Source organism: Hydra viridissima, unplaced genomic scaffold, assembly GCF_058129835.1.
Source record: "Hydra viridissima isolate aposymbiotic clone 2 unplaced genomic scaffold, HvirCarnegie_v1 scaffold_13, whole genome shotgun sequence".
NCBI lineage: Eukaryota > Metazoa > Cnidaria > Hydrozoa > Anthoathecata > Hydridae > Hydra > Hydra viridissima.
The window spans coordinates 6578572-6593976 of NW_028324312.1; the positions used below are offsets into that span (position 1 = coordinate 6578572).

The 15405-nt window shown below is 29.1% G+C and overlaps 1 protein-coding gene across 2 annotated transcripts; it reads left to right on the forward strand.

Annotated features, from left to right (window-relative positions):
• Nucleotides 1-2561: 2561 nt before the first annotated feature.
• Nucleotides 2562-15114, forward strand: LOC149880197 (uncharacterized). Of its 2 annotated transcripts, none has more exons than XM_090070526.1 (4): nt 2562-2668; nt 2883-3201; nt 14280-14400; nt 14502-15101. In XM_090070526.1, exons 1-4 carry the CDS (start codon nt 2631-2633, stop codon nt 14915-14917), a joined length of 894 nt encoding a protein of 297 aa, XP_089926652.1. In that variant the 5' UTR covers nt 2562-2630; the 3' UTR covers nt 14918-15101. The 2 variants fall into 2 exon arrangements, with proteins under 2 accessions (XP_089926652.1, XP_089926653.1); XM_090070527.1 differs by lacking the exons at nt 2562-2668; nt 2883-3201 and adding exons at nt 12965-13310; nt 13635-13953 and having other exon boundaries at nt 14502-15114.
• The last annotated feature ends 291 nt before the right edge of the window (nt 15115-15405 follow it).

Here is a 15405-nt window from a genome sequence, read left to right on the forward strand (position 1 = left end):
CATGTTTTAAAGTTTACAAGTTCGTGGAAAAAGACAATTTGAGAAAAACGCAAAAAATTATAAAACGGTTGATAAATTTTTTTTAAAATTTATCGACAAATTAATCTTCTTCACTGTTACGCTATGGGTTTTTTCTATTTCTTATTCAAGGTCTACATACCTTTTTCTTATTGGTCTCATTTCCTTTTACTTCAGGGTGTAAAAGTTTTCTGGAGCTAGCTTATAAACGAGGATGATGTAGCAATCCGAAGAAATCAGAATACTCTTTGATTATTTTAAGTGTTAATTACACAAGAAACTTTCTTTCTGGAGCAACGGAACATCCTATATTTTGTTTTTGATTTAGCTCAATACAACAAAATAATAACAAACAATCGGAAGAACAATATGAAGCACAAGTCGTAAAGCCTTCTGTTGATGTTTCGTACGAGTACAAGACACTTAGCAAGAAGCATAAAATCAAAAGCTTTATTATGATTTAAAAGCTATTTAATAATTTTATGCATTGCTAAGGAGTGTTGCTAAGGACGCTAACAATGTACTGTGACCGAAAAACACATTTTCTTTCACTTTTATTGTTTGTTTTATTAAATAGGACTTCAGAATTGTTTTCAATAATGAATTTTACATTATAAAATTTATTTTTAAAGATTGACTTTCTTTTCAAAAAATTAAGCTGTTGGGCTTGTACCTTACCTTAAACATGATAAATTATTGTGATACAAAACCTTTAACTGCATATCAACGGTGTTTTTTCACGCATGAAGAAAATGTTACGGCATCGGGAAAGACGTTTTTCAAAAACTGCGACGTACCGTTCAAATAGGAAATAATCGTTTCCAGCTAAAACAAATGTAGCCGTTAAAAAGAATAAAATATTAAATTAAAGTTCACTACACTTTTCATATTATTTTTACTTTGTTTCGAAATTTAAAACATCCAGGAAAAGAACATCCTCATTAAATTTATAATCTCAGAATAGTTTGAACAATCTTACTCTTTCTTTAGGAGAAAAAGAGGCTGTGCTAGCTGTTACAAAACTTATTTTAGTTTTGAAAAAAATTTCTCAATTGAGCAACTTGTAAATGGATAGTAATATTTAATCTGTGGGCAATCTTTTCTTTTTTGGAAATCGATCCAAAATGAAAAAATTATATTTAGTTTAAGTCGCTTATACCCTTTAAATTCATCTTATTCATTCGTTTATTGAAGATTCGATTGAAGAAGAAAATTTTATCGAATTTCATTTTACTTTTTCGTCCGTTTTCAAGTCTCTTATCACGTGATCTATAGCAAAGTTTACAATTGTTTATCTTTTTGCATTACTTAACTACGTTTTCAATTCAGTGAATGTGTATTTTCAGGTAAATATAACACTTATCATTAGTTTTCTATTAAGGAGCTATATATTAAAGCTCTGAATTTTCAGCTTTGCAGAGTTTTTAACTGAAGAGACCTAACATAAAAAAAATTGTTTTTCTATATTTTATATCCACTACATGACTTGATATAGTATTAGAAAAAAATCCGAGAGCTTTCTTTAAAAGTAATACAGAAAACTTATTGACTGAACAGTATGACAGTTGGTGCAGAATCAATTTTTATTGAAGATATCTTTCCCTGTTTTTTTTTACATCGCACTTTTTAAAAGTTATTGATTGTAAAAATGAGCTCCAGTGAACCAAAAGAGTAATGTAATCTCCCTAGTAAATTTGTGGCCTCGCCAATAAAACGTGATGTCCGTTTACTATAATTCTTCTGATGATTATGTCAATATTTTATTGAAAAATTAGACTTTCAACTCACTTAAAAGTTAAGGAACGATGTCTTTTAGCGTTACTACAGCTAATGTTTGAAAAGGTTCTGTGCTCTAAATGCATAGCATTCCATATATTAAAGGTATTTAGAATTGGTATTTTCTGGTCACTAGCTAGATCCTAGCAAAGTCCCTTTTCTAAAATAAAGTTGTCCACCACAAGTTCACTTTCTTGACAAAAAATCTACGCCACTACTTGAACTAAAAATGGAATAAGTATATGATCATTTAAAGCATTTTTTGTAACGGATTTAGCGCTACCGATCCGCCAATCAAAATTCCAGCGAGTCAACTGAGTTGCTGCAACGTCCTCTGTAACAAACTTGGTGATTCAATGGATTGGCTGACCGGTTGTACAAGCTTAAATCCATCAACAGACCATACACTTTATCGTGAAAGCTGGTATGGCTAATTTGAGGTTTTTATCTTTGAAAATAGAAAACGAGCTAAAAAAAACGTGAAACTTTAACTTCTCAGGCAAACATTTTTTTTGTGATCTTAACCAAATTTTTTGTACAAAAATTTTATACAAAAGTGTTTCTTATAAGGAAAATCTGTACAATTCTATTTGCAATTTACAATGTTAGTCTACTGTTTGACTTATGGAATTTAACTCGACACTGTTATAAAAATTTGATTGATTCCTCTGACGTATATTTTTAGTTTTGTGGCATTAAAATAAAGTTACTGAAAAATTTATAAACACTTTTGATTTCAATATAATTAAACGTTTTAAATAATTTTTAACACTACCGTAGTTTTTACCGTATCGTAGTTTTCAAGGCATACTTATTACATCTGCATATCTGTTACAATGTTTTTTAATATATTACTTATCATGTGCTTCTCAAGGTCCTTTTTTTTTCTATTATTTTTTTAGCTTTGCAATACACTGTAATATGAAAATTAACTCTTTTTTTTGTGTTTAAACTTTAACGGGTTATAAATCATTAAAATAAGTCAGCAATCCTATTATTATTTTTATTTTTTCTAGTGGTTTGTTGTTCTACTTTTTTTTTCATCCTTTTGAGATTTTTTAAAATCATTAAACTAAAATAATTTTTAGATTCAACATCGGATCGTCTGTGGTCTTCCTTCCAAAAGTTCAACAAACAAACGGAGTTTCTGTTGCATCCTTCGTTTCTATGAGCATTGTCGAAAATGCTCTGTTGAACTCGAATGATATTTTACTTAGCATGAGCGCATCACACACCTCGCAATGCATGAAAAAATGCAGCGAAATAACCAACTGCACGTCATTTAACGTCCTCCCTAAGACAGCGGCGAGTGAAAATCCGTATGAATGTCAGTTTCTACCTTTGAACAAGTATGCTGATGGATCACTCCTCCAAAGCTCTCCTGGATGGATGCATGTCAGCATAATGGTAAATATTTTTCTTCTATTTTGTGCTATTTGCTTTAAAAGTTTATTTGTTAACTAATATATTTAGAAATTCTATTTTAGAGGAGCCATTTTTGATGATTAAGAGATAATCTGTTTTAACTTTTTACATTTTTTGACTTTTCAAGATTCAAAACTAAGTTCACTGTTATCAAAATGGAAGAGTTGGTTTTTTTGAAAAACAGTTTTGTTTTACTGCGGTTATCAAATTTCATAGCCTAATAAGGTTTGCAGGTTATTTTAAATTCAAGTTGATGTTTTTAACGAAGATCGCCTTGCAAGAATAATGGCACATGCAAGCCTTTGTATGCTCAAGATGGCTTTCAATGCGTGTGCAATGGCAACAGTACTGGAGATTAATGTCAATATACAGGTACATTTCAATGAACTTAATTACGTACATTATATTACTTGCTTTGATATCAAAACATTTTTAGTTATTTATACAAATATACAACCATGTGCAAACTTTTATAGTGTTAACGGGAATAGCAACACAACGTCAAACTAGTGATTACTATCCGCAATATGATTCACCTGCTAGTTTTGCACTTGATGGAAATCCAAATGAAGGTGCTTGTTCTTACGCTAGCTTTACAAGTGGATTGCTATGGTGGAGAGTGGATCTAGGTAAAGTTGCATACATTGATAGCATAACCGTTTATTCAAGAACCGTGAATAATTTTTTAACAGGTTTTGTTGTTACGATTGGAAACAACTCAACAGATCCGCAGAGCAATCAAGCATGCCTACCTATGGATAGCAGTTTCATTCAAACAACTTGTTTAAATGAACATTACCGTGGACGCTATGTATTCGTTTATAAAATACTCACACTACCTTCTATTTTATCCATATGTGAGATTAAAATATACGGTTCATACACTTTTTGAAAGTCGAAGCAGTTTTCTATTATTTTCTCATGGTTTCGAATTTTTATCACACACTTCGCTTTTATTCATTCTCTTTCTCTTTTATCATTTGCTTATAGTCCTGTGATCCAAAACAACAAAAAGTTAACTAAAACCACGGCAACCGATTTAATCAACTTAATCTGTTGAATAAAAAAATTTGAAGTGGTATAAAGGTAATATATTAACAATTTATTAATAACTGAATAAAAATCTTTTTGATTTTATTTATAGGCCTTTTATAATTTTATATTCCAGTTATTCCAGTTTATATTATAAAACAAATAGCACTCCGGAAGAATTTTTTTTTTTATATATTTTCTAATCCAGCAGCACTATTGAGTGACCAAGTGCTAAACGGTACCATTTTTTTTTTTTTATTATTTGATCAGATATCGGAACTATAACTGTTAAAAATAAGGACACTGTTTGTCAAAAATAATAACGCTATTTGTTAATAAAAAATAAAGTTTTTAACGGCATTGAACTGACTGACCGAATAACCAACCGTTTGAGAAATATCAACTAATATGGCCTCCTTTAAGTGTATCACATTGATGCTAAGACAAAACTGGCTTCTTGCTTAAGCAATTAAGGAGATGAATTAGTTAAAGTTACTTTAATTTACATTCAAGTTTTCTGATTTAAGCTTCTTTTTTCAGTTTTACCTGAATTCAAACATTTTCAAAAAAGCTCAAACTTTAATCGAGTGATTTTCCGGTGAGGAGGAGCTTGGATCATATAATTCCGATGAGGTGAAATTAATTTTAACTCGTCATCACCAGAGGTTTAATACCAGAGATGTAGTACCACAGATTCTTTACGTTGCACTAAGCCTCAATTGATATATTTCAATAATATCACTTCAAGTTGTTTTAAGTAATATATAGTAAATAATAAATAAATAACAAATACACAATAATTACATGATAAATATGTAATAAATATATAATGATTGTATAATAAGTATAAAGTAAAAATATCTTGCTAACCTTTTAGTGATATAAGTTTACCAAGTGTTACAATACTTAGTAAATGTTTTAATATAAAATTTTTAAATATTTTAATATAAAATTATACTAAAATATTTTTTTAAATAGTTTAATATAATTTTATATTAAAATATTTAAAAAAATCACACATAACTTAAAAGGTAAAAAAGATACAAGCTTTTATTAAAGATCTCTATCTTTTCTACAGTTTAAAAATAAAAATCACCTTTTGTTTAAGAATAGCCGTATATTTTTTAAGACATAATCACAGCAATTGATTTCTAACGGGTTACCAAAATATCCTACTGGATTAAGCCTTTAAATGTAAATACTCTCCTTGGAATAAATTTTTCATCCAAAAAATCAAAATAAAAAAAAAAAGCTGGCAGAGCATTTTTCAGAGTTCAAGATTATCAATTGGACAATATTTTGAAGAACCCCAAGAAGCATGGCACACTGTGAGACGGAGGTCAACCATTATCAAAACGAGTTGTTTTAAGTGAAGGTAATAAATAAAAGGAACCCACGCAGAAAAACAAAATGAATCAAATTTATTTTTAAAACTGACTTACCATATATTTAAAAACTGACATATAATTCAATCATATAATTCAAAAAACTAGAATATTTACAGTAAAAACTGACTTACCATGTAAAATCAAAGGATATTTTACTATGGAATTTTTTTTGGCAAGCAGCTCTTAAGTTACTATATAAATTTTCCCGATTTTAGTAAATTTTCCGAAAGTAGCATTATATATAATAACGAATATGAACTTTCTTTATGTAAAATAATGTATTATTATAAAAAAGATTACATGTTAATTACAATTGTTTGTAACCTCTCTACTCTTCCAAGTCTGGCGTAAATGTTGTTACTTGGTGCAATTTTTGGTCTTTTAAAGACAGTTGCATCATAATTTGGCATTTGTGTTGCTTTATTAAATCTAAATACTTGTGAATTTTTCTAGAAGTTAATGGTAAAAAATAATAAATAGTATTTCCCAAATAATAAAGATAAGATATATTAAACGTGGCAGTAAAAATTTTATACTACACTGGGAATTTCAGCAAGTAAAATATCTATATTATATTATTTGATTCGACTAAAGTGCGTTTTTTACTTTCAATTCTGCAAAAAATAGATACTACTTTATTAAAAAAAATAGTTCAAGTTTCGTAAAAATTTTGATTATTTGAAATAATTCAATTCAAACAGACATTAATTTCATAAATTTTTAATGCATAATTAATGATTGCTTTTTTCAAGAATTTTTATAAATACCTAATGATTAAAATAAAGAATTTATTATGGTCAAAAAATAACTGTTTTAATTCAGCTGATGAGCGACTTGTTCCAAAGTTCCAACTTTGATCCCGTCAAAAAGCTGACAACTTTTAATTAATTTTCGCTAAAGCAATTTTTTCATCTATGGCACGGAAGAAAAATTTCCAATTCTTAGCTTTTGTTTTGAATACAAAACTTCATATTTATTCAATTGGCTGAAATTTATTCGATTGGTTTAAAAAAAAAAAACTACTCTGACAAAATTATAACTTTTTTTTTAAATAGTCAAAGTTCGGCAATAAATCTCATATAGAACAAAACTTCGATGTCAAATTTTCAATATTTGAACCTAATTAATCTTTAAACTGCTTCTTTAAGTATCAGCGCTCGTATGGGCCAGTGCCGGCTACGCCAGTTCTGGAGATCCATTTACGGACCATTAAAATTCTATAAATGGCATGCCGGGGCCGATATGAGCTATTGTTGTACGGTAAGAGATTCACCAGAGCTGGTTTGCCAGATAGTAACTGACATCCCAGTCCTGGCTATCCAATAACGGGCCGATATATTTACACAGATGGCGCGCCAGAGCTGGCTAGCCACAACTGGACCACTGCTCTAAAACATAACTGAATAGCGTTTACGGCAATTTTTTTGAAGCAAGTTTTAGACTCTCAAGATGGCGACGGGATCAACGAACGCTTATGTGAAAATTATAAAACTGATTATAATGAAGTTTTACATCTTGAGTTCAAATATTGATAAATATATAAGTTTTAAATAAAAAAGCTGTTTCTTTTGTTTAACATAACATTTTTTTTGCAAAAATATTTACATAAATTTCAAACATAAATATATATTTTTTGGTTAACAAAACATATTCTAACAATAACTTGTTGCATGTAACCTTTTCTTTTTTTGTTTTTTAAAATAAATATGATAAATTAAGGTGCAAGATCTCAGTAAGACTAAGTATAACTTTTATTTTTAGTTTGTTTAAATTTATTTTGTTAAATAGTAGTGAAGAAAAAATATGTAAGTTTTAAATTTAGACCAAAGAAACCTAGCTATTATACAGGTCTAAAATGATAATTGCTAACCAACTTACAACTGTTGTGAGCTGCCAACATAGTAATTTATTATACGCTTGTGCAGAAATCTTAAATTTCAATTAATACTAAGTATAACAGTATTTAATATTAATAAAAAAGTATAGTAGATGATATAAGTATTTCTTTATTTAGATGTTTAATATATTATACATTATGAAAAAATTTAAGGTCTTCTTACATGCATTTATATCTTAAACTAGAAGGGATTATTGTTAAACTTTAAGGAATGATTATTAACATTTAAAGATATAAACTTATATGTATTATACATTTTTTGATAACATACATAATGTATATTTTATTCTTAATACTATGTTTAGTAACAAGTAATGTGTTGTATTCAACTACAAAAGATGATGTATATTCACAGGAGCATTAAGAAAAAGCGGTCCAACCAAAGATACATTCAAACTGATGAACAGGTCTGGCAAGCCAGGCCCGGCCATGTTCCGCAGCCAGAACCGGACCGTTGTCGGGCCATATAAACGTTGCTACATGGGTAGCGGCGGAAGGCAAAAAGCCGTTGTTCACTATTTGGCAGGAGCTACTGATCATAACGGTGGCAGAAAACAAAACGCCATAAGAAAGTTTGCTCAGATAAATAGCTTTTAACATTGTTAAAAACCAATCATTGGTAGTATGGTCGCTATAATTGCAACCTGACATAAATTCTGTACACGAATTGATTTTACGTTTTAGTTTTAAATGTTTCTTAAAGGGATTTTGATGATGACACAAATAATTTATCAATGATAATAAAAAAAAGTTGTAAAATAGGGAGTCCCATATAAAACATTTTTGAAGAAATTTAAATGTATATAAATCACATCTTTTTGATATTTTTATATAATAATTTGTATTATATATTATAATGTCATATTTTATATCAAACTGATGAACAGTTCTGGCAAGCCAGGCCCGGCCATGTTCCGCAGCCAGAACCGCCAGCCAGAAATTATTATATACATAAAGTAAATTATTAATAATTTACTTTATGTATATAATAATTAAGTCAAAAACAGTTTGTTTTTGTTAACGAATTCTTCTTTATAAGATTTATAAATAGAATTTTTGTTGAACTTGGTTTTATTTTGATGAAGCAATTTATATTCATTTTGTTTTAAATTTACAAATCGAAAAGAGTGATTTAACTTAATGGTATTTTCTCTATTCCATTACCAAGGAACATTTAAATGGCCGGCTTTAACAATTTAATTAAAATAAATTAATAATCTAAAACTTTGTTTTCAGATTTGAGTGATATGTACATGCAATATATAAAACTAATGAAGAGGATAATGACGGCCAAAAACAGTAAATCGCTATTATTATAACGTTATGATAATAGCGATTTACTGTTTTTGGCCTGTCACCGATTCGGCTCTGGTTAATCTATGGGCTTGCATAGGACCTTTAAGCATTTGCCAGTGGTGGCCTGTTGAAACGCCAGAGCCTGCAATAGCTAGCCAGCCCTGGACCATAATTGAGCCAATGTGCATGGCGGCACTGCGCCAGGTCTGGCAAGCCAGGCCCGGCCATGTTCCACAGCCAGAACCGGACCGTTGTCGGGCCATGTATACGTTACTACTTGGGTTTATATTCCAATTATTCCAGTTTATATTATAAAACAAATAATACTCTGGAAGAATTTTTTTTATATATATATTTTCTAATCCAGCAGCACTATTGAGTGACCAAGTGCTAAACGGTACCATTTTTTTTTTTATTTGATCAAAAATTGGAATTTTAAACTTGTCATCACCAGAGATTTGATACCAGAGATGTAATACCACAGATTCTTTACGTTGCACTAAGCCTCAATTGATATATTTCAATACAGTATTTTATATTTTACTTAAAGAAAAAAATTTTTTTTAAGGAATAAAAAACTCAAACTTTAACCTGTCTTTCATTAATTTTTTGGTTGTTTAAAAAAAACAACTCATGACCTTTGTTTTGGATTCGTATTAAAACAAATATGTAATTATATATTAATTTAAAAACTCATAAAATAATATTTTCATCAGTTGGAGTATCAATAACTTGGTTATTAGCGGTTAATATCTGATACCTCTACATGAGAAGCCTCGTGTCGTCAATAATTTTTCATCACTTTCCAACACAAACATCAGAATCAAATTATTCTTACATTTCTCTACATTTTTGCTCATTGTATGATGGTGATTTCAGTGTGGGTAATAGATCATTAATATCACTTCAAGTTGTTTTAAATAATGTATAGTAAGTAAAATATATATAATAAATAACAAATACACAATAATTACATGATAAATATGTAATAGATATATAATGATTGTATAATAAGTATAAAGTAAAATTATCTTGCTAACCTTTTAGTGGAGTATAATTTTATATTAAAATATTTAAGAAAGTTACACATAACTTAAAAGGTCAAAAAGGTACAAACTTTTATTAAAGATCTCTATCTTTTCTGCAGATTAAAAATAAAAACCATCTTTTGTTTAAGAAAAGCCGTGTATTTTTTAAGGACATAATTATAGAAATTGATTTCTAACGGGTTATCAAAACATCCTTCTGAAATTTGCCTTTGTAAATAATCTCCTTGGAATAAACTTTTCATCCAAAAAATCAAAATCAAAAACAAAAAGTTGGCAGAGCATTTTTCAGACTTCATGATTCTTCAAATCGGACATTATTTTGAAGAAGCCCAAGAGGCCAGAAACAAACACATCAGGCAGTTTAGGGAACATTTTACGAGGAAAACTCCACGAATGGACACAAATACGTATTTGTTAAACAGGCTGCTAATTATTTTAGATCCGGCTATAGCAAGTTTGAGAGCCCGAAAACTAAGCATATTAAAATGATTCCTGAATTGTTAAACTTATTAGAAAGTGAGTAAAGTGAGACAGCTTTAGAAAGTGACGATTCTGTGGACACATCTGAGGATTCACTAGATGAACATGCTATCGCCTGTGGTACCAACTAACTGAGTAATCAATTTTTGCCTCTTTCAAGATGTGTTTTGTTATTTAATTAAATAATTTAAATTTAAATGTCTATTTCATAAAAAATTCTTTAATGCTGAAATGAAATTCTAAAATCCTTAAATTCTTTAAATATGTTCTATTTTATAAAACTCAAAGAATGTTATGTATGCTTAGTTATTTTATTTTTATTATTTTGCATTTTTATGATTACTTTACCTACAATTGTTCTTTAAATAAACAAAGTTTTAGTCTATGTATGTGTTTGGAATTTTTTCCTTCTAGATTGTTTAAATGGCACACTGTGAGACAGAGGTAAAGCATTATCAAAACGAATTGTGACCTATAGTAAATACCATTCATATCATTTTCGCCTCGTTATTGCTTTTCAAAATACTACATTCTTTAAAAAGCGATTAAAAGTATTGACAAAATACATGGTCGCAAAGTACATGTTGCCGCAAAATACATTTTTACTAGGGTCAGAATGCACAAAAAATTTGCCGACAAACTGAGATTAAGAAGAAGAAACAAAAAGAAGATGAAAACTGTAGAGTACCCTGAAAGAGAATGCAGCATTTATTCAAAGCTATTGAACTGCTAAAGGGGAAAAATAAATTTTTTGGAGAGCATAAAAGATTTAAGTGAAGTTAATAAATAAAAGGAAGCTGATCCCACGCAGAAAAACAAAATGAATCAAATTTATTAAATTTGTTTACAATTCCGAGAAACATTTATTAATAGTTAGTAAGCTCATGTAAACTTGTTCGTTATGATTTGAAAAGCCAATAAAAACTTCTTTTGTAAAAAATATCTATAGCATGTTATTTGACTCGACTAAAAGTGCATTTTTTACTTTCAATTCTGCAAAAAATAAACACTATTTTGTAAAAAAAAAAGTCGATTTTCTTTAAAATTTTGATTATTGGAAAAAAATCAATTCAAACCGACATTAATTTCATAAATTTTTAATGAATAACTATTGATTGCAATTTTTAAGAATTTTGAAAATACCTAATGATTAAAATTAAGAATTTATTATGGTCGAAAAATGACTTTTAATTCAGCTGATAAGCGACATATTCAAAAGTTCCAACTTTGATCCCGTCAAAACTGACATTTTTTAATTAATTTTCGTTAAAATAATTTTTTTAACCTATGGCATGGAAGAAAAATTTCCAATTTTTAGCTTTTGTTTTGAATATAAAACTTCAAATTTATTCGATTGGTTCAAATTTTTATTCGATTGGTGCAAATTTATTCGATTGGTTCAAATTTATTCGTTCAAATTTATTCGATTGGTTCAAATTCATTCGATTGGTTCAAATTTATTTGATTGGTTCAAATTTAGTCGATTTGTTCAAATTTAGTCGATTGGTTTTAAAAAAAAAAAACTATGACAAAATCATAACTTTTTTTAAACAGTCGAAATTTGGCAATAAATCTCATATAAAACGAAATTTATATGTCAAATTTTCAATACTTGAACTTAATTAATCTTTAATTTGCTTCTTAACTTAAAAACAAACGTTAAAAAGCATTTTACAGGATTTAATTTTTTTTAATGAGAATTTTGCCCTTTGACTTCATTACTTCTGGTGGTGGCAGGCAAAAATGGCCTCCAGTTTTGCAGTCGCCGCTAATTGGGATTAGGAATCTACTCGAGGCGCTCAACTTGCCTTCAAAACATCCTCTGACGCCGGCTGCCAAGGTTTTTGTGTCTCTATTGACGGCCTCCAAAAAATTTGACCTCCAAAAAAAGTTCTAAAGGCAGCCTTCAAATGGGAGGCGGAAGCAACTGGACGTGGAATGCAGAACATTCTGCGGGCAAAAAATTTTTTTGAATGGAAATTATTGAATAAGACATTCCGACTCCCGTCTACATCCCGACTCCCGTTTACATTCCGATTCTGTTTGAATCAGAGTACTGATAAATTTTTTACATTATCATATCATTATTTGTTTTGTTTTTTTGTTTTTTGTTTACCTCTGAATAATTGCTATTTTCTTTGTTTGCGGTTTTTTCTTAATCATTTATTCAATATAATGCATTAATAAAAGATCTGCCTCACGCAAAAAGCAGTTTACATACAACACACATTTCCTTTAGAATAAAGATAACTAGCACTTTTTTTACCAATAACCTTTTTTAAAAGTAAAGAATCAAAAAGAATTCAGTTCTGACAAAGAGTTCAGTTTAACAAATTAGCTTAAACCTTGGAAGTCTCTTCTTCATTTAATGTTTTTAATTTTACGTTCTTCAACCTGTAATTTCGTAATGGAAGCTTCTGTACTTCGCCCCTTATTTAGCCAATAAAAACATTTATAATTTTTTTAGCAAAAAATTTTTATTACTTTTCATAAGTTATTAAAAACTCTTTTTTTTAAAAGTTATTTCTGTAGGTAAGTACGAAATAAACAATTTGTGTAAAAAAAATCTTTACGATTTCAGTTGTAATTTATAATGTAAGGTTCTTTTTTAATTGGAAAAATACGTCTTGCAATGCGTCATGATTTTTTAATTACTTTTAGACCACTACATATTGTGGTGACGTAATTGTACATAAATTAACTCATTCAGTTGTTACATTTTGATGCGTGAAGCTTTTCCTAAACTCTTTAAAAAAATCTTGTTAACACAAATAGCAAATTAGTAAATTCAGTTTATAAAAATTTAGTTAATTATTGTTTATTTTCTCAGTTGTTTTACAAACCTTGTTTTCAACCCTAGTTTCCAAGCCTAGTTTTCAAACTTGCTGGTTACAGTTGGACATCTGTTACTATGTTCTGGGGAGTGTTACTAACGATGTGCTTCTCGAGGTAGACATTTTTTGTTATTAAATGCAACAAATTTACATGAAAATTACACTACAAGTTACACTTTTTTTTCTTTGTCGTTCCTCTATTTTCTACGAAATACTATTACATGTAATAATGCTTTGAATTGACATTTGATTCAATAAACACTATAAAAACTATGAAAGTCATTGCTAAGTAATGATTTCAGTTCAATAAACGTTTTCTATCAACACATTCAACGAGTTCAAAGTCAAAAAAAAAAAGCTTTTCTGTTGTTTTTTCTTTTTTCCTAAATTTTTTACTTTTTTTGTCTTTTTGATGTCTTTTAATTGAAACAAATTTTAGGTTCAGCATCGGATCATCTGTGGTCTTCCTTCCAAAAGTTCAACAAACAAACGGAGTTTCTGTTGCATCCTTCGTTTCTATGAGCATTGTCGAAAATGCTCTGTTGAACTCGAATGATATTTTACTTAGCATGAGCGTATCACACACCTCGCAATGCATGAAAAAATGCAGCGAAATAACCAACTGCACGTCATTTAACGTCCTCCCTAAGACGGCGGTGAGTGAAAATCCGTATAAATGTCAGTTTCTACCTTTGAACAAGTATGCTGATGGATCACTCCTCCAAAGCTCTCCTGGATGGATGCATGTCAGCATGCTGGTAAACATTTTCCTTCTCTTCTATGCTATTTAGTTTATAAGTTTATTTGTTAACTAACATATTTAAAAATTCTATTTTAGAGGAGCCATCTTAGATGATTAAGAGATAATCTGTTTTTAACTTTTAACATTTTTTGACTTTTCAAGATTCAAAACTAAGTTTACTATCATCAAAATTACTAGTTTAGTGTTCTTAAAATGGATTATAATTAGCTTTTTTGAAAAACAGTTTTGTTTTATTTTGGTTATCAGATTTCATAGCCCAATAAGGTTTGCAGGTTATTTTAAATTCAAGTTGATGGTTTTAACGAAGTCCCTTTTCTGTAGAGTATTCCATGCGAAAGATCGCCTTGCAAGAATAATGGCACATGCAAGCCTTTGTATGCTCAAGATGGCTTTCAATGCGTGTGCAATGGCAACAGTACAGGAGATTTATGTCAATATACAGGTACATTTTAATGAACTTAACTACGTGAATATTATTTGCTTTGATATTAAAACATTTTTAGTTATTTACACAAATATACAGCCATGTGTAAACCTTTATAGTGTTAACTGGAATAGCTACACAACGTCAAAATAGTGATTACTATCCGCAATATGATTCACCTGCTAGTTTTGCACTTGATGGAAATCCAAATGAAGGTGCTTGTTCTTACGCTAGCTTTACAAGTGGATTGATATGGTGGAGAATGGATTTAGGTAAAGTTGCATACATTGATAGCATAATCGCTTATTCAAGAGCCGTGAATAATTTTTTAACAGGTTTTATAGTCACAATTGGAAACAACCCAACTGATCCACAGAGCAATCAAGCATGCCTACCTTTGGATAACAGTTTGATTCAAACAACCTGTTTAAATGAACATTACCGTGGACGCTATGTATTCGTTTACAAAACAATCCCACCATCTTCTGTTTTATCCATATGCGAGATTAAAGTATACGGATCTTACACTCTTTGAAAGTCGAAGCAGTTTTCTATCATTTACTCATGGTTTTGAGTTTTTATTAACAATAACATTTTTGTTTCTACTCTTTCTCAGGAATATTTGTTTGTAGTTCTGCGATCCAAATCAATAATAAATTTGAAATATTTGGAAAGTTATGTAAAAAAAATTAATTAAACCAACGCTAGTAATTCAATCAATTTAGTCTATATACACATAATATATTTATATTAGTTTATTATTAATGTATTACAAAATATAATACATTAAAAATAAAATAATATAAATATAATATGTTAAAATTTACTTTTAAAAATAAATGAAAAATTTTCTCAGAATATTATTATCATTTGATGTATTTTTTTGGTGGGTTAATTTCAAAAATTAAATTTAGCTTTTGTGTAGCAGATTTAGTTTTTGAGATTTTTTAAACTTCCGGTGGCGATGCACATAGGTCATTTTTTCAGAATTAAATCAGTTTAGTTTACTGTAAGTTTAGTGTA